The sequence below is a fragment of the Cuculus canorus genome, chromosome Z, assembly GCF_017976375.1.
Source record: "Cuculus canorus isolate bCucCan1 chromosome Z, bCucCan1.pri, whole genome shotgun sequence".
In the NCBI taxonomy this organism is placed as follows: domain Eukaryota; kingdom Metazoa; phylum Chordata; class Aves; order Cuculiformes; family Cuculidae; genus Cuculus; species Cuculus canorus.
Genome location: NC_071441.1, coordinates 74,769,527 through 74,789,388, shown reverse-complemented (window position 1 = coordinate 74,789,388; position 19,862 = coordinate 74,769,527). Strand labels below are relative to the sequence as shown.

The following is a 19,862-nucleotide window of genomic DNA, read 5'->3' as shown; positions in this document are numbered from 1 at the left end:
GAATACATGTTGGACAGGTTACTCAGGATTGAACAACTGTGAAAATATTTTTTTCCGTGGCATTATTCTTTTTGCACTGTTTATTTATGTGGCAATCACAATTCAGGCCAATAAATCTTGCCTAGCAGTGCGCTATTCGAAATAGGGTTTGTTTGGGCTGTTTCTTGATATTCTTCCACCTCTTAAATCCAGAGGTCTTGTTGCCATAGGTACGATCTTGAAAGCATCTACACGGCCTAAAAGTCTTAATGCTACTGACAGCCACTGGGACTTGCGCGCTTTGAAATATTTTATTCTGAATCTTATTATTCACATGTCAGGAGAGAAGAACAAAGGTAGGCTAATAAGGTGAAAATGATGCAAAACATCTTTTCACAAATTGGCATACCTTTAATGTATGAGATCTGGTAATGCTCTGTATTCAATGCAGAAGTGTGCATCCCGCTGGGAAATAGGATAGCTGTGTTTTTCTGCTCTGCAGAGCGTCTGGATGTATAGACGTTAAATCGGTTAGCGGTGTTGGGCTAAGTGTTGCCCAGACGGACACCGAACACTTGGGGGAAATATTTTGCAGTCAAGGGAAGTAAAAAATAGTGTCTTTGGGAGCTGCTTTTAAAAATGGCAAAAGTGTGGTGCAATACGGAGGTCTGGAGTGCTGGGAGATGGCTGGGAGAAGGTGGTGGTAGCAGAGGGTTGGAGACTCACACACTGATGTTTACCAGGTCTTCATTGCTCCCCAAGCATATGGTTGTCAAAATGGATATTTCTCTCTCTGAGCCTATCTAAGCTGAGAAAATCTGCAGAAAAAGTCATAGATGATGCAAAGAGGAAGATTCTGTGGCAAGTTGCAATATTTAACTTTGCCTTTGAGAACCACAATGTGGAGAGAACCCAATAAGCTGTATTGTAACCATTTCTGGTAAAGAAGCAGATCTCTGCAGGGCCTGTCTAGCGTTTTGCCCAGGCTTTTGCACCCGTTAAGGATGGTTGTTTGAATAAGACCTTCTGATTGTTTCAAATCTTTACCAGGTCCTCTACGAAGTCACGGTTGTGACTGGAGACATCGAAAGTGGTGGTACTGACACCAATATTTTCATGACTGTCTTTGGATCCAATGGCACCACCGAGGAGATGCAGCTGGAAAAAAACGGAGACAGGTACAGTAACTTTGTCATTTTTGTTGTTTGGAAGTGGAGCGACAACAGATTCTGGTGTCAAGTAAAGACGCAATCGGGGCTTTGGACGTGCTCCCACTGAAGGACAAGGATAAACTCCCGTTGACTTTATGGATGTAGAACTGTGCCCTTTTTAAGTGTTGTTATTATATGTTTAGCATAGAAAAGGAGAGCGCTGTGTAGCTAGCAGATCATCCTTTGTCATTTGCAGTTTGGTTTGACCTGCTCCTCATGGTTTTAGAGATGAATGTTTAGAAAAAAATATGATATCTTGCGTAATCTCCAAGAGGATCTGTAAACATTAGGTGAAAACACAGATGCAATTTCTGCAAAATGCATCTTTTGTGGGAAAAAAAGTAATTTAATTTAAACATTATTTAATGGGAATGCATGAGTAACAGCGTAATGAAAAGACAAACCAACATGCACACACCTGCCTTAGGAAGTGCCTGTGATGGGAAGGTGGAAGACTCTCCTCTGTCTGCTCCTCAATTTGGTTTCGCTGGCCAGATGTCAGACTGCTTGGTCCAGAAGCTTCTTCTATGAAGGCCTTGCTGAGGAGTGGACTTGTTAGCTCGGACTCTGTGCCACACTCATGTAAACATGAGGTTTTGAAACTGGAGCTGGCTTGTCTGCAGGTGGCACAACAGGGACACATGATGACATCTGCCTGCCCAGATGTGGTCTTATGGTATAAAAAGATGGAAACATGCCATGAGCTGGCTAGAGTGCTGCACTGGGTGCTCTGATGTGACTAAAAAGGTGAAATCTCATGTTTTCTTCAGCAGAAGAAGCTAATGCTGTAAACCCAATCTGATGCCAGCACTTCTGTAAGCCAAAAAAACTCGCTGGCCTCTGATCCATTTCCTCAAGTTTTCCTGTTCCTTTCTAGCACCTCCCTCGGTACTGAAAGCTTTGGCAAGAATGAACATGGCACTAATCAGCTTTTAGAGATGGTCTTCATTAACCTTAAACTGAACCTTAAACTGAATTAACTGACTGCCTCTGATCTTAATCAGCAAAACATCTCCAGAGCATAAGGAGGGCAGGAACATTTGGCCACATGGTTAAAGTTGAGCTTGCTGAGGTGTTGCTGGACTCTTCCCCCAGCTTCCTGGCCATGCAGTTCCTCTGCCACAGCTTTGCATACCACGTGTGGGCTGGATAGTTGAAGATAAGGTTCCCTGCTTAGAGGTGTTTGCTCAGGGAATGTTTTACTTGCTGCTGTCATAGCAGAGTGGGTGTCTGGGTAAGCGTGTTCAGCTAAGCTTGAAACCTTCATATGTTTAGTTAGTAACGAACATGAGCCTTGTTTGCTCTTAAGAAAAAAAAAAAGCATAACAAAAAAAACACAGCAGAGGTGGCGTTGACTAAAATCTCCGGAGAAGCACAGCTGAGTCATGCAGAAAGCCCTAGCTCTTGGCCTTGCTCCCCATCACAGTCAGAATTCCAGAGTGTGGAGGAAGGCACCTGGGTTACCAGTGTGTCTGGTTGTTGGTGATGACCCTCTTCCAAGACCCCAGACAGTCCTAAATGGGCCCCATCCCTGGAGGTGTTCAAGGCTGGATTGGTTGTGGGCTTGGGCAGCCTGATCCAGTGGGAGGTGTTCCCGCCCATGGCAGGGGGGTTGGAACTGGATGATCTTTAAGGTCTCTTCCAATCCAAACTATTCTATGATTTTATGAGTCTATGATTTTATAAGTCTATGATTGTATGATTCTACTTTAAGCTCGATATTCAGTCCTAGTGGTGGGAAAATGGACAATGACCGCTGGTATTTAAAAGCAAAGTAGAATTCATATCAGGGTACATCAACCAAATATCTCTAAAAGAGACAAAGACAGCTCCGGCCCCTCGAGAGACAGATTGCCGTTTCTCCACACTTGGCCAGGCAAATGATGTCCCTAAACTATGGGGCCTACAGAAAACATCACATTTATCTATCTGCGTGGGTGGGACAGATAATGTCTGCTGTAAGGGTATGAAAATGCAATAGAGTTCCACACAGTTTGCATGTTACTTGCTTGGATTGTTTTCCGCAAGTACAAGATCTGCAAAAGGTGATGAAAAGTATCTGGGACTGTATAAAGTAGAAGGACAGGTAAAACACAGCTATTAATGTGATAATATCCTCAGGATGCTGTGCTGTTCTTTGGGGATATACTGCCATATCTCTGCTCGCTGAAGATGCTCTATATCCCATCTCCTGTACAGAGCTCTTGTTATCTCATTAACACCCTCTGCAGAGGATATGTGAGTCCCCAAATGCAAATACTGCCTGACAGCACACCACCACCACTAGTCTTCATCCAGGTATTAACAACACAGGCTTCCCCGGCTCCTGTTTTGCATAGAAATCTTGCCAGAATTTGCACCAGCAGCGAGAAATGGGTGAGAGCCACTGGAACCAAATGGTAAAAGACATTTCGTATTTATAGGGGACATCCAATGCCAATCCACTCACAGCAGCTTAGTGCATTACGAAGAACTGTCTGTCTAAGCTGCTGCAGATTTAGAGCAATTTTATCTACATTACTGTTATTGCCAAGACCTCTGGGCAATAGAAATATTTATAAGTGCAGGTATGGGTAGGAAAGCTTAATGAAATCCCTCAGACAAATGCTATCAGTGACCTGGAAAAGCAATAGCAGCAGTCAGCTGGTCTGGGTACTTCTTCCCTTCTCAATTTTTTTCAGGCTTATGTTCATGTTTATATAAATTAGGGATAGAAAAGAGCTCTTGGGTTACCCAGTTTGTCACTTTAGCAATTTCTTTCCTCTGGTACAATGACTTCTTGGAAGCAGCAGGTGAGCAGCAACCTTAGAAAGTGTACGCAGGGCATTTACTGAAGATAAATAATGGTTTGTTTTGCTAACAGACTGTTTAGCTTAGAGTTCCTCAGCCTGGAAAGGAGCAAAGTGAGAGAATTCTATGCAGCTTTGTAGGTAACAGTGATTGTAATGAAAACTGATCATAGGATCATGGGATAATTCAGGCTGGAAGGGTCACACCTTTTTCTTAAGTAGAGTGGAAATCAATCCAGTCTAGGCACAAAAGCACATTCTGTTTCTCACAGTGAGACAGGCTGCCTTGGTATCCAGTACCACAGAAAGACAAATAACAAGAGAGAGGGGAGTTTTTCAAAGAGCAAACATAGCCCTCAATGACTAGAAATGGACGGGGACCAAAACGCCCTATCCAAATGCCGCTGGGGGTGCAGACAAAGCAATGCCTGGATGAAAACTGAAAGGCTTGAGCCAATCGCTATTGCTAACATCTGCAGCTATGCAGGCTTAGATAATGGTGTGAGGATAATCACATTCATGCTGCAGGGGGTAATCTGAGAAGAGACTGGTAAAGAAAGGGTTTGTTTTTTTTCCATGTCCTGGCACTGCACAGCTGTAGGAGGCTAAGTACGTTGCTAGGAATGAGATGTCATCATTATGGATTGTCTCGTTTATGATTGTGGCCACAGTTTGCGGAGTTCTTCCCAAACCTCTCTGCAAACTCAGGTAACTCACAAAGAGAAGTTTGCACAAAAAAAAGGCAGCCACGGTAGCTCCGTAGACCCTCTGGATTTGGTCTTCTAGTTAGCAAGATCTTGATTTCCATCTCCAAGCCCACAGCGGGTCTGCTAGATTATTTTGGGGGCAAACCTAGAAGTCCCACTTGCTCTGAACAGAGTAATATTAAGCCTGAGGCTTTCTTCCTACCACCATTGACGCTGAGAGGGAAGCAAGCCTTCTTTCTTCAAGAAGCGTATGTTAGTTTTTCCCCTTTTCCTGCTTTCTGCTGATTGCTATGGGTGAGCAGTTCCAACGTATCTTACTGCCTACGTGCAGCAGCCAAGCACAGGGTAAGGTCTTTCATGCAATGTCACACAAACCTATCCATTTTCTTACCAAAGGCGGAGCTAGTTTGCGAATCCAAATTCCCTAAATTCAGGAGAGTCGTGCAGGACAGTTGGTTTTGGCTCCTTTTTAACACAATTTGCCTGCACTTGCTAAACGTAGGCATTGGGCTCCAGCTTGCAATCAGGTTTCTGTATTTAGCTGAGCTGCAGGAGCTGTCTATCACCGTGGCAAAGGAAAGTTATGTGCTGCATCTTAGTGAAAGAAGATTAAGCAAAATTGCTTTGCCTTCTAGCTGTGATGGGCTGAGGGCAAGCACATGGGCTGATGCCAGGAGGAATGCGATGCGCAGAAAACTGACTGTGAGTCTATTGTTCTGGTTACAAACAGAGTGATAATGTATGCTACAGGCTGCCTGGAACAACTCCAGGTGCCTTGTATGGGATTGATTTTCTAGGGGAGGAGGAATCCCTGTCAAATCTGCACTGAGGTGTCTTGCCAAAAGCACAGTAGCTGGTGATTGCAGGACAGAAATGCTCGAGTCCAATAAAGCACACTCATAAACTTTTAATTTGAGGCTATTGGCGAGGTGTGAGTTGCTGCATGGACAGGGGATCGAGACACAGCGAGTCTGTAAAGCAGTGGGAAACCTCACCAGTATTTTAATCCTTCCAGGTTTGAGCGAGGCCAAGAGGACAGTTTTATTATGGAGATTGCCGATATCGCACCCCTCAGGAAGATGAGGATTCGGACGGACGGGAAGGGGACTCGCCCGCACTGGTTCATGGAAAGGGTAACACACTTCATGTCACACGTCTCTTTACAGACTGCTTGTGTTGAAGCCTCTTGGCCCTTCAGAAGGAGGAAAGCAGTGATTGATTCCATTTTATTTGTTTTCTGCTTCTTTCCATGTAGCTTCTCATGTGTTTTTTCCTGCAGGACTTGAGTCAAAATAGAGAGCAAAAGCAAAGGCTGTGCTGTTAAAGCTTTATCACAGTCTCTGCTGTTAGATCTCACTCTCCCTTCCTGCAGAAGAGCCTTGACTTGCCACTCAGGGCACCTGCAATACTTTTTGGTCCTTGGGATGTACCCTCAGCTCCTGCAGACCCTTGCCATGATCAGACCCCATGGGAGAGCAGATCAGCTCTGCCAGGCAGGGACAGCTAATGTGAGCCTCGGCTGGGTGGGATATTTCCAAATAATCCATTCTTGCATGTGAGGCATCACAACTCTCCCCCTCCTTTCTCGCTCTAGCTAACAGGTAGATTTATTTCTTTTCTACTCCATACAAATGAGGTGTCATTTTCTTCTTGTGTTTTAAATACAGCATGCAAAACAGCTCCTGCCAATTCTGTTGACTGTACTTTTCCCTGATGTCCTCTCTCACACAAAAGCACTGTTCTTGCCTTTATCTTTTCTACCGAACCATCAACCCTATGTAAATATCACCTATTTAGGCACCAAAATGTATTTTGTTTGTTCTGGGTGCCTGTAATTATATTTCTGAGATAGAGATGGAGTGATGAACAGATTCACACCATCAGATGTTATTAAGGTAGAAACACACCTGTGCTATGTTCATTTAACACGCTTTTTCTGGAGTAAATATCCTGCTGAATTTTTGTATCTTGACTTTCCTATGACAATAGGGTAAGACCCGATAGCTTAATGTGTGGTCAGTAAGAACAGTGAAAGATTTTTCCTTTTTTTTTTGGGTCCTTTATCCTTTTGACTAGTCTGAAACTGTTCTTCATTTTCCTATAAATAGTGTATTTCTAGAGACTGGTCCTAGGGGACCAGTGGTTTCCAGCAAACTGATGAATTACTCTTCACTTCTATTAAGTCCAGGCTGGATGGGGCTTTATGCAACCCGATCCAGTATAAGTTGTCTCTGCCGATGACAAGGGCATTGGAACTGGATGATCTTGGTAAGGTCCCTTCCAACCCAAACCCTTCTGTGATTTTATGACTCTAGTAGCATGGTCTAAAAAGCATTTCTGTGTACTTGAGCATTGTCACTTCTAAGTTTTTTCTCAGCAGCTCTTCTGCACCTTGCCAAAGCACTAGACCTCCCGCATATATCTTCCAAATATATGCCCCAGACACAATTTTTCTCCCTGTGCCTAAGGAATAACTCAATCTGCTCTCTGATTTGATGCAGTTATCTTGGTCAAACTCCGTTTGCCAGTTCCCTGATACTTACCCGAGTTTTATAAATCAAATTCACATGAAATGAAATAAAATAAAGCTTATTCATCCAGAGGCATTCCAGATCTTTCAGTCATGAATTAGCAATAGCTCAAAGGCAAGGGACAGCCGCATCTTTAGTGGTAGGTAGCACCTGCTCCTGTTGCCAGCTTTGTCCGACAATCCATCCTGCTGGACTGTCCCACCCAAAGCAAGGCTTTCCCAGAGAGGCAGACAAAAAGGACTCTTATGTGGACCTATCTGTTGGGCTTATCGTCCTTTTGGAGCTCTAGGGAAGCAACAGGCACACCATGCATGCAACTGTTTCAGAACAGGATTGTAGCAGCTTTGGGAAACTGTACCTGTATTACTATTTTTCTTAGAGAAACAGACCATGGAAGATCTTCTAGCTCCGGAGATATGTAGAGAACTTTATTTATTAGCTTTCTCTCCCACCTTCCCTGCAAAGGTAAACAGAGCATTTGCATTCCCAGGCAGAGAGTGAAGACAGGAGTGCTCTGGAGGAAGGGAGGAAGGATTTGTATTCTCTGATTTGTATTCCAGCCTTGAAAAATTATGTAGCCTGGTGTGACATGAAAACTGATCTGAGCCCATTTCCATTTCTGTCAAAAGTGCATATTAAAACTGCATAATGAAATACTTGTGGGGGTAGTGCTAAACTCTCAGACAGATGGTTCACAGTTAGTGCTAACTAGCACAGTGAAATGAGAAGCTAGATTAAGCCATCAACCCCGTAATTAACCATTTGTTGCTCCATTTATCTACAGGATATTCTCAGTTTTCTTGTTCTATTAGAATTACAACAAGCGATCTTTCTAATTCTCTTTGGTCTTTCTGTAAAATGTTGCTGGTCATAATTCATACTGGTTTTAGTTTACCAGTAATAGAAGTGCGTATATACCGATTCAAATGCGTAAATTATCAACGATAATGTACACAGCCAAAAGATTCAATTTACAAGCAAAGAAGTAGTCCTTTTTTAATTTCTGTCAACATAGAATACATCAAAACTTCATTCAGAGTCTCAGCAGAGTAATGAACTTGGTGCCAAAGATTCAAACTGCACCGAAAGTGGCAATAAGATTTAAACACTGACACTTAATCCTCTAGGGGGTACAGTGATGTGTACCCCCTAAGGTACACATATTCATTTGGCCTAAGCCAAAATGAATATTATTGATTATTGCTATGCACAGAAAGACATATTGAAAACTCCCTAAAGCTGAGCAATGCTTTCTGATCTCACCACTGCTGGGAGAGGCACAGATTTTGTTCAGCTCCTCTGACCTAATGCTGAATCTCGGGTTGTTCCACACCAAGCTGCCATGAAGTTGCTTTGTGACTCTGAAAAATCTGAGAATAGAATCATAGAGTCACAAAACGGTTTGGGTTGGAAGGGACCTTTAAAGGTTATCTAGTCCAACCCCCCTGCAGTGATCAGGGACTTCTTCAACTCAACCAGGTTGCTCAGAGCCACATCCAACATAACCTGGAATGTTCCCAGGGATGGGGCATCCACCACCTCTCTGGGCAACCTGTGCCAGTGTTTCACCATCCGTAGCATAAAAAAAATGTGACTTCTGATTAGGCAACTTATCCAAATGCACAGTTTGGAAATATCCTCCTGGGACTGTCAGTTCCTCAGTCCACATGATGATTTCACTTGCTGCCCGGTGTATTAGATATGAAGTTGAAAAACTAAAAATGAGGAGGGATGAGAGCTCTCAGAGTGAAATAACATGAATTGTAAGACTTGAGTTCTGCAGAGTTGCTTCCCTCAGAATTTTAATGTTACTTTGTGCTGTCAAAGCCAGGCAGATAAGAAGCTGTCTTAATGAAGCACTAATTGCATTGCATTCACACTTCACAAATAATCCTGAATGTGGGACTTGGTCTTTATTCAGTTCTTTTTCTTTTATATAAAGGAGATTAGGAGATTTTGAGACAATTCATTATAACTGAAGCTGACTGTTGTTCTTTGCAACAGCGCAGAGTCTTTTTGTTTTAATCTGAGGACTCTGGTTTTAAGCGAAGACTAATGATATGCAACAGAATCATGAAAACGTGTGGTTGATTCTTTAAAGATGAAACCCAAGACCTATGTATTTTGGTGTCAGGGAGGTGTGAGCCTCTGCGGAGCATGTTTTACACTGCAGCTGGGCAAGGTTGGGTTGAGGTAAATCAAATCATCGGATGTGTCAAGCCTTTTCTGTTACAGGATACAGTGCACAATTAATTTCAAGTTCCTGGTTTAATATTCCTGTCAGCTACTAAATTTGCTCGGCTATAAAGCAAATTATCAACGTTTTGTTCGTAAGGACTGCTCCCACTTCCTTTTCATTTCTATATGTCTTCTACAGGCCAGTTAAAACCTATGCATAATTAGCGATAACTTTTGAGCTTAAGAGCATGCAGGTTGTCCACAGCAAGTTCTAGTTATCCTAAAAAAATAATTCAGATGCAATGTAAAGCAGCAGTCTCATTGCCAAGTGATACCTAATTTTTTCTAAGAGGAATAGGCAACATAAAAATAGCCTCAGCTCAGCTCCTTGAGTTGATTTTCTTGACCATTATGATCCAAATCAACATCCTGCATCTTCCCGTGTGCCTGTAACACCCACAAATATCTCCTAGAAGGATGGGATTGATTTTGTGTTGTTTTAGCCATTCAAAAAGCTATGTTCAGCTTTCTGCTTTTCTACCAAATAATTTAGGCATCGTCGGTGTTCAGCAGAGAGATAGAGAGAGACAGAGGCCTTAAACGGCTCTTTACCTGTCCTCAGCTTGGGTGGGATGTCTTGCTTCCCTGGTGATACCCAGCTCTGACCACTGACCATGGGAAGAGCTGACATGATGCACTTGGGCAGGATGCCTGCTTTTTAGGTGGTTTGTGCTAGGTTTGAGCGATAAGCCTGTCACAGGTTTCCTGTTACATCCATGTCCCTTGCTGTGATCTCCTCAGAGCAAATAAAGCTCATACCACAAGTCTCTTTTTCCTGTCTGTTCATCTCTGGAACAGCACCCAGAATGAGATAGCAGAGGCTGCTCGCTCTCTCTGTGCTGCTTACCTGAAGCTGCACTTAGATGAAATTGCTTCTCCTGGGTGAGGGGCTGGGGATGGAAACAAAGGACATTTTGCTGCTGCAGTTTTAGTAGCCAAACACCTTTTCCCAGACAGCACCTGGAGCACTGGGCATGGGCTGGTTATTTGTGAGAGGTCAGTTCTCTGTCTGTGAGTGCACTCCAGCTGGCAAGTCTAATCTGCTTCCACCCCCAACTGCTTTCCTGACGTTTCCCTGCAAGCTTTGCTCAGGGAAATTGTTTGCTATTAACAGTGTTGCTTTCCTTCCTAAGCAAGGCAGAGGTATAGATGCCTGAAACCTTCTCCATCAAATAGTTTATCCAAAGGGGAAAAAGGGTGCATTTTCATTCAACCCAAGGTTATTCACAGTTCAAATTTATGAATTATAGCCGAAGTTTCTAGGTTGGACGCCACTCATCCTTGAGAGAGGAGACTTCCTTTTGGTCTGTAACCCAACAGAGAGGGCACCAGCTGTGATCTTGGAGACTTAATTTCTTCTTGGTTCAAAGCAAGGATTTGATTCAACACCTCTTGACACATAGAGCAGTTTTTTGACCACAAAGTAATGGTGTCACTGTCTGTGAATAAGCAGCTTTTCAGAAAAGTGGGACAGCTTCAACAGCCCAAAATGTACTGTACCTCTGGGGTGAAGGTGCTGTGTTACAGATCCCCATTTAGCATCAGGCAGAGAGAAAACCCCAGATGAGTGTCCTACCCACAGAACCGTACAATGCACGAATAGCATGGCTGCTGATTCAGCTTCAAGTGTAGCTACTGCTCTCTTTAAAGTCATTTTTTTATAACCTGGAGCAAAATTCTTTTGAACTGCTAAAGGCACTGGCAAAGTTTAGTTGGGGTCAACAGAAGTGCATGGACTGGGACACACGCAGTTTGAGGAGAGAACTTGAGCACATTTTATCTCAAGTTTTATAAGTTTCTTAGGCTGATATATCGGAGTGCAGTGGAAGGTCAGTAAGATAGTCAAAGGGCTGAAGAGTATGGCACTCTTGGAAAGGCTAAGGTAAACGAAGTTTTTAAGCCTTGAAAAGGAAAGGCTTAGGGGAGCGTAATTGCAGTCTTCTGCTGCTTAAATGGAGGTTACATCAACTCAGTCTCTTCTCAGAAGTGAACACTGAAAGGGCAAGAGGCGACAGACATGAGCTGCAGCTAGGAAAATCCTGATCAGATATAAGGAAGAAAATATCTTCCCAATGGGAGTGATGCAGCTGTAGGATGGAAGTCCACTCTGCTGGGGGAATCTCCACCATTGAAGATTTTCAAAACCCAGTTGGACATGGCCTTGCACTTAGGCCTGCTTGGAGCCAGAGGTGCAACTAGACACCTCTAGGTGTCTCTTTTAATGTAATATTTTCCACCACTCCATGATTTGCTTCTTCCTATTCTCATGTCACATTTCTCTGACTTGTTTGGTGCTCACATTTCCATGGCCATTGCAGATATGTGCCTTGCAAGACACTGTTTCTTGGTGCACTGCTTCACTCGTGTATGGTCTCTGTTTCTGTTAGATGGTAACAAAAATGCCCTGTCTCCTCACATCCTTCCAAATCCCCCAGCTTAGTGGGAATTTACTGCCAAGGTTTTGCCATAGGCAAATGTAATGCCTTTCTCCCAGCAGACTGATGCTCCACTGAGCCCTCACTGAACAGGACACACAAAGGTGGGCATTTTATCAGGTGTTTGTTGGAGCTCACTGGATCATTCTAAACGGTTTCCTGTTCTGTTCCGATCACCACAGCATCTGCGCTCCTTCCCATGACATGTTAGACAGTGTGACTAATATCTGTTGCATACTGTTTGTTCTGTCACCTTTTCCCAGAGGGAGAAGAGTGTGAAGCATTAAGTTCTGCTGGCCTAATTTTATCATGCTTTAACTTGTTTGAGGTTGGTTTGCATATCTTTACAACGATTGCTGTGTGTTTTCACAGAGGAGGAAGGCGAAAGAAAGATACTGTGTTCGTCAAGGAGTGGTAGTGAGGTTTTTAATAAATCTCTGTTACTTTGTCTTTGGAGTAAACTCCATAATGGCTCCCGGGAAAGGTATGATTCTCTTAGAGATGAACTTTGTCCATATCTTACATCAGACGACCAGATTTCTTCACATCCTTTACCTGATGCAAGAAAGTGCCCAACATTGTGAAGTTTCTCAGGACAAGCCACCACAGCAAATGTTCATGGGAGAGAGCTCTATTTGTCCCAGAAGAGCCCAACAGAGATTTTGAAGCTATGACCGAGCTCTAACCATGTCCAATCACACAGTGCACTTCAGAAGTTTGATCTTTGCCCTCATTCATACAGTAAATGAACTCTAGCTGAATTTTTCTCCTTATTTTGGCTCTTCGCAGATCACCCTGAGGAACCTGGCCAATCAAGAAGTGGCCACGTTTACCTATGGTGGGTGGCTGTCAAAGTTAAAAAATGAGAAGGGGAGCCTTGTGTGTGAGATGCCAGCTGTGATAAATGATGAGCAGATGATGGAGGACACAACGTACACTCTTCAGGTTAAAACCAGTGATGTTGGAGGTATGTCCATGATGGATATTTTTATGACTTTTCTAGCATAGAGTTTTAACTATAGCCACGGAAAACATCTCCTGTCTAATTTGAAATTATGTTAAAAAGCATAATCAATCCTACTCTGTGGAAACATCACCATTTTGGCTGGCTGTTCATCATGACTGTTATGCTGTGGGATTCATCCTCATTTGAGCACTGAGCATAAAATATTGAGATTCAAGGACTAGATCTGACTGCTTGCTGCTTCCTCTGATGAAACTTTAACAGAAGCTACTGCCAGACTATGTTGTGATGGTCAGGAACCCCTTTTTTCTTTTTTATCAGGTTGGGTCCCTCCATATAGAATGGAAAAACAGGTTATGGTCAAAGCCAACAGGCTCCAGGTTTTCAGTCAGCACTATCTACTTTGCTCAGAGATGACAGTAATAACTCACTCTCCTTTTCAAAGTGTTTTGAGACCATTTATCTCAGGCTGTGAATAACCACCCCAAAATGCACACCAGATAGAAGAGGTGGAACAGAGTATAAAGAAGGCTGCAGAGCTTCAAAAGCCAAGAAATAAGATTTCTGTGTCATTTCCTGGGATCATTGCCTCTTTTCATGAGGACTTCTGTCAGGCTGCTGAAATGAAAGCTGCAATGACATACATGCTGCCTCGTGCCAAAATGGGGCAAGTTAGACATGATCTGGCAGATGCCTTGTTTGAAAGGTTGACCCTCAAAGGAGATTCTGCCACACCAGTGCACATAATCATCTCCTCGTCTCTACATCTCTCTCTTTTTTCTTTTCTTTTTCCGTTTTTTGTTGTTGTTGTTGTTGTTTTTAATGGATTTACCAGTGGTAATTTATACAGCTTTTGAGGTTTGATCTGAGAATATCAAAATTCCTCTGGCAGCCTGTCTTCATGCTACCTCGCCATTTTTCATCTATCTCCTCTGCCTGCTACTTGTCTGAAAAACATGTAGTGAAATACGAAAAACAAAAGCGAGAGAGGAAGATTTGTTTATGTATCTGGCAATCCATCTAGTATAATGGTAGGTCTTCCTGTGACCTTTCTGTGAAATCCAGCCCTAGCTCACATAGGCAATGGAAATGAAATGAAAGGAGAATAGAAGATGACAGCAACAGCAGACGGATCTGTCCTTCCCATTGGATGAAAGATGGTGGGTATTAATGACGAAACATTTTATTTCATTATGAACAGTGAAAATTGGTAGGAAAGAGCAGATTACAGAATGGTTTCAGAGAGTCTGTTTATGGTTAGATCACACAGCCCACTGATATGATGCTGAACTCTATCCAGCTTATCTAGAGAGGTACAAATCGTGAACCATCTCCCCTCTTTGATTATTGTGTATTCCACAATTATCTCTGGTTGGAAAAAAAGTTATTTTATTCCTGAAGGTTGGTTTAAACATGTTATATCATCTCCTGCTACACTGACATTATCTAGGGATAGCAGTGCTCCGAAATGAATACAATCAGATGTGTTTATTTCTAGGTATATTTTTTTTCTCTGCAATAGCTTTCAAATTTCCAAAGGACCAGAGGCATTGAAACAAAGCTAAAAAGAAAATGTAGGGCAGGATTCATCTCACCTATTTATTGCTCCCAGAAAAATTATAGTTGTGGTCTTAATTCCTTCTAATCTAGTCTGTCTCTTGTCAATTCTTCTGGGAGAGGAATCTTAATCAGTGGTCTAGATCATCCTCGGGAGGGTCTCTTTCACTCTGTCTTCATCAGATTCGAACAGAGCCAGTCCAATTAAGGTAGGCTAGATGGCTAAAGTTACAGTAAATTAATCCCATAAAAAGTGTCCTGCAGCAAACTAGAAAGCAGTAGTCATTTCCTTCCCACCATGCACACATATTTAACAAAAGTTCTGTTTTACTTTTTCCTCAAAGAAACCTTTGAGTAACAGTGTGCCATTCCAGAAGTCATTCGGCTTAGGTGATCACGTAACATACAGGGGCTGCATCAGGGAAATACTCTTCTCTTCCGAAGGTCAAGTCCAGAGGTCACCAGAAGCACTTGAGATGGCAGCTCTCAGACCATACCAAGGTATGCGGAGATGAGGTTGTTAGGGCAGACACATCCCGAGTCAGATAGATAATCTTTGGTTAAAAAAAAAAAAAAAGGTTTCAGTTCACTTTTGATCTTATTAGAAAAATAAATCACAATGTCATTTTCTTCAGGGTATGGCCCACAGACACAACTTCAGTTGAGCCAGATATCCTGATGGCTCTTTCTATGGCACAAAAATGCCCTCACCTGTTAATTTTTATTTGCACAGACTTTCTGTAGTCTACGTGCAGGCATTGTATACATGTAATGCAATAAAGGTGAAGAAAGAATAAACACTGCTTTTTTCTTTTCCAAGCATTAATGAAGCTGGAGGTTCTCTCTGCTGTTATAAGATTAATTAGGATGTTGTCAGCTCAGCTACAGCCTACAAATCACATAATTTAGGTCCGTTGGTGTCAATTCTTAGTGCCTTATCCATGTCTGTTAGGTCAAAAGAAGGACATTCTTTGGCCCCAGAAGGCTGTGACTCAAGCCTACAGTTTGTTTAAATATAATGCAGCTGCTCAGTAAGAATCATAACATCATAGACACTTCTGTTGGATGGGGCCTCTGGAGGTTATTTCATCCATCTCGCTGCTCAAAGGACTGTTGCCAGCACTAGGTCAAATAAGCTAAGACTCTGCCCAGCTGAGTCTTGGACATCTCCAAGGACGGTGATGTCACCATCTCCCCAGGCGTCTGATCCAGACCTGTTCCATTTTCCTGATGCCCAGACTGAACCTCCCCAGCAATTTGTGGCTGTGACTGCCTAGGGTATGGTCTGATATCTCCACAGCACATGACCCTGTTATTGTTATCACTGTCCCTCCATGTGGTCAAGGGGTGCTTGGTCACCTGCCCCAGCTCCTCTCCCTTGGTGTCTTCTCACAATTGTGTGCCCCAGCTGCTGTACATCTTGGCAACTATCCGCTGAGCCCTCCTCAGTGTCTCAACATGACCCAGCGGCCCAAACTGGCACCACAGTCTGAATATGGGCTCCTCCTAAGTATGGGCAAAGAGGATAAGAGCGTCTCTTCAGCTGCTGGCCGTGGCCCTCCTAAGGTAGCCAAATATGTGGTTTGCATTGAACACAGAAAACTCACTGTTAGCTCAGATTTAACCAGACTATGAACGTTACTGTTAAAAGCATCTGAATCTTCTTCAGCTCTCCAGCATGTACAAATCTGGGAAAATCACAGAATCACAGAATCCCCAGGTTGGAAAGGACCCATTGGATCATCGAGTCCAACCATTCCTAACACTCCCTAAACCATGTCCCTCAGCACTTCATCCACCCGTTCCTTAAACACCTCCAGGGAAGGCGACTCGACCCCCTCCCTGGGCAGCCTCTGCCAGTGTCTAATGACCCTTACTGTGAAGAATTTTTTTCTGATATCCAACCTGAACCTCCCCTGACGGAGCTTCAGGCCATTCCCTCTTGTCCTGTCCCCTGTCACTTGGGAGAAAAGCCCAGCTCCCTCCTCTCCACAACCTCCTTTCAGGTCGTTGTAGAGAGTTTCTCCTATCTTTGTGTTTCTCCTTACTGAACTTTGTGGGATTCCTCAAGTTTCTTGGTGCCCAGTCTTCAGGTTTCTCAAGGTCCATCTGAATTGGAATTCTGCCATCCAGCATGTCAGTTACTCCCCCAGATTTAATGTTATCTGGAAATCTGCTGAGAATGCACTCTGTCGTTGTTCAGGGTGTTGATGATGAAGTTCAGTGCTGCTGACCCAAGTATCGACCCATAAGCTATTGCATTCATTGCCAGTTAAGGCTTGTGCAACCACAGGACCATCATCTCTTCATTTGTCAAACGTGTTACAGTTCCTAAATTTCTCTGACAGCTTCCTGGAATTAACAACAACAACAAAATCAGGGACCCAAAAAGGTGAAATGTACATTGATGCAGCAATTTCTGTTCTTTTCTTTCACATCTCCTGCTAATTGCTTGTGAGGGAAATGTCACGGCGTGAGACCTTCATAAGCTTCTTCCTGCAGGGAAGGTTTTGCTAAGAAACAGTTGGTTCTGTGCTTTTTGAGACCTTGTATTAATTGGGAGCCTGCTCCTTGCAAGGAAATGGACTTTAGTTTGCTTTGTTCCTCACCTCAGCAAGCTTTAGGGTCATAAAAGGTATTGACAGATGAACTGCCTGAATCCCTGAAGCTTTCTCCTTCTTCTTAAGTCCTTCCCAGGGAACTGCTGAAAATTAGCCTGAATTTAACATAAGCAATTTTTCACGTGGACACCAAATGTTGCTTTGCTTTTCCTCTGTATGATTCATTTTCTCCTCTTTATTTTTTTTTCTTTCAGCATTCTTTTCGTCCCCTCTATAGGAGTAGTTGCAGTTTCTTCCTAATTTCTGTATTCAAATAATTATCCCAAAGAAGTGGTAGATTTCTCAGAAAGTTTTCAGTCCCCTCAGCTTTGTCTTTGCATTGTGTTGTGAATGGAGCTGTGGGAAGTACTGTCCATGTGGCCCAAAGTGAATTAACAACCCTCTTGAGTAAGAAACAGCTTGGCAGGCAGAGTTTTCAAAGTGGGGCTATCTAACCGAGGGCAGTAGATGCTGAGTTTCTTTGTAAGAGGGACCTGGGTTTGATGGTCTCATTTTAGTTTTCCAGAATTTAAGGGCTTTGGTTCTGACACAACAATGAATGTCTACTCCCGTGGAATCGAACTTATTTCTATGAGCCTGCCTTTTTATTATCAAACCCTAAAAGCAATAATTTTGGTCAAATTATGAATAATTCTAGGTAAAACTGTTGTAACTCTTTCAGCTGGAGTATTTGTAAGGTCATTGAAGGCGATGCTATGGCCTTGGACTCCCCAAAAGTCATGAACATTGACAGTGTGGCTGTTTTCTGCATCAAAATACAGGCGGTAGTGGGCATATGAAATTCAGGAGACAAAGATTATCTTAGAAATTAGTTTTTTCCTAACATGTATGTAAGAAGAGGTAGGAGTTGGTGGAGCAATCTAATGTTTGGGAAACTGGGATTTTTTTTCCATTAAATGCAGCATAAACAATATTTTGAGAAACAGGTGTAGAGAAAGAAGACTTACGGGAGGGGATGGTGGGCCACAAGATGCCATAGTGGTTTAGTTGATGGCGTGCAGTTTGCCTTCAAATCCCTGTGCCATATAGCACAGAGAGAGCAGCATGAGACGGATCCGAGCTGAGTGTCCTGAATGCCAGCGGACAGCTTTGGAGGATGTTGTGGGACTGCAGAAGGAGACCACAGCATGGAAAAGAGACTGTGGTCCGGTGGGAAGCCAGGGACAATGTGTGCTAATACTTTGGCTGTAGATAAAAGAAGTTAAAATATGTTCTTTAACTCTCTTCCATAAATTGCTGGGTGTTGCTGTGTAAGTCACTTTGCTTCCTAAGCCACCTTGGAAAAACGGGAATCACGACATTGGCATTCTCTGCGAAGCAACACAATTCACAGTGCTCCACCTGAGGCAGATGCTCCTGTCTCCTCGCAGTACTACTTTGCAAAAGCAAAGTGTTCCAGCTGTATTTGGGGCACAGTCCAGCAGGGCTGTGAGATACCATGGAGTGTCCTCCTTACAGGATCCTGCATAAAGTCAGCTAAATTCGTAGGGTGCACTCAGAGGTAACTGAACATCACTGCAGCCTCTTCCAGCCTTCCGCTACCGACTCCGTTTCCATAAAACTGGAGGCTGGGTGTCAGTCCTACACAGCAGGCTAGTTGGTGACAGTGTGACTTACTCCCTCCTTCCAGGAGCAGGCACAGATGCCAACGTTTCCTTGATCCTCTTTGGGGAGAATGGTGACAGCGGGACCCTGGCTCTGAAAGAGTCCAACAAGTCTAACAAGTTTGAGAGGAACCAGATGGATGAATTCAACTTCTCGGACATGCTGAGCCTGGGAGACCTCTGCAAAGTGCGGATCTGGCATGACAACAAAGGTCAGGACAGTGGTGGGTTGGGAGAGGTTGAGAAAATGTTTTTCTTGAGGAAAGGCAGCCTCCTGCTCTGTCTAGACACAACCCCTTCACGCAGGAGAACATCTCACGTGGTGGTGCAGTGTCTGCCCTAATGGGTCCCCAGCTTCAGTCGGAGCTTGCAGCCACTACTGCAGCAAAAATATTGATAGCTCCTCCAAAGCAAAGCCATCCAGGCTTTTTTAATCCCAATACACCAATTTTATTAATGCAATGGCTTTTTCACAGGCCAGTATGGCACTTCCCTAGCAATTCTTGCTATGAGTCTGACACCGACACATGGGGTAATGCAGCATGGCATAACGCAGTGAGCTTTAGAAGATAGAAATAAAGATCTGTATCTGTCTTTATTAAAATCACTGCATCATACGGTGAGTGTACAGTGTCCTGCTGAGAGAGATTCTGACATTTCCCAGCTGCCAGACAGCTGAAATGGTTTCACAAACAGCAGAGCAGCACTCGGTACCACTGTTCTAATCATTTGTGTTGTTATTCAGATACCAACGAGCACCTTGTAACAAATGCATGTAATGACATCTCATCCCATCTTCATCTAAAAGAGATGATCTCGCATTAACAATTACTTGCTTGCTAATGGCAAGCCCTTGCTTCAGCCTGAAAGTGAAGTTTGACAGCTCCTAGAAGCCCATTTGGGTCAGTATTAGTAAGGTAGTTTGGACAGTAGTATTTATCAAAGTCCTGGGAGGACTTGCAGCAGGACTACCCAGTTATTACTTGATTGTACTGAGGCAACTGGTTTATGGCGGGGATTATATGTCAGTGTGAGCTCGTTCTGGTCGTCATCCTCTGGACCTCTCCGAGTTGTGGCAGATGGAGAAGGATGCATCTCAAGAAATATTAATAAAAGATGTTACCTTTGGATCAGACTCTCCCACTGGAAGTCTGCCTCCTTATTGTTGTTAAAAAAAAAATAATAAAAGAAAGGGAAAAAAAAGAAAGAAATCTTATTTTAGACTC

At 43.3% G+C, this 19,862-nt stretch overlaps 1 protein-coding gene across 1 annotated transcript in view; it reads left to right on the top strand.

The window, feature by feature from the left end:
- The window catches only part of LOXHD1 (lipoxygenase homology PLAT domains 1), a 186,826-nt gene that overhangs the window by 149,354 nt on the left and 17,610 nt on the right, over positions 1 to 19,862 (top strand). Inside the window, exons 35-38 of the mRNA XM_054054590.1 lie at positions 1,030 to 1,157; positions 5,702 to 5,819; positions 12,680 to 12,857; positions 18,663 to 18,848. Of these exons, the coding sequence (XP_053910565.1) occupies positions 1,030 to 1,157; positions 5,702 to 5,819; positions 12,680 to 12,857; positions 18,663 to 18,848 (610 nt within the window). The remainder of the gene's footprint in view (positions 1 to 1,029; positions 1,158 to 5,701; positions 5,820 to 12,679; positions 12,858 to 18,662; positions 18,849 to 19,862) is intronic.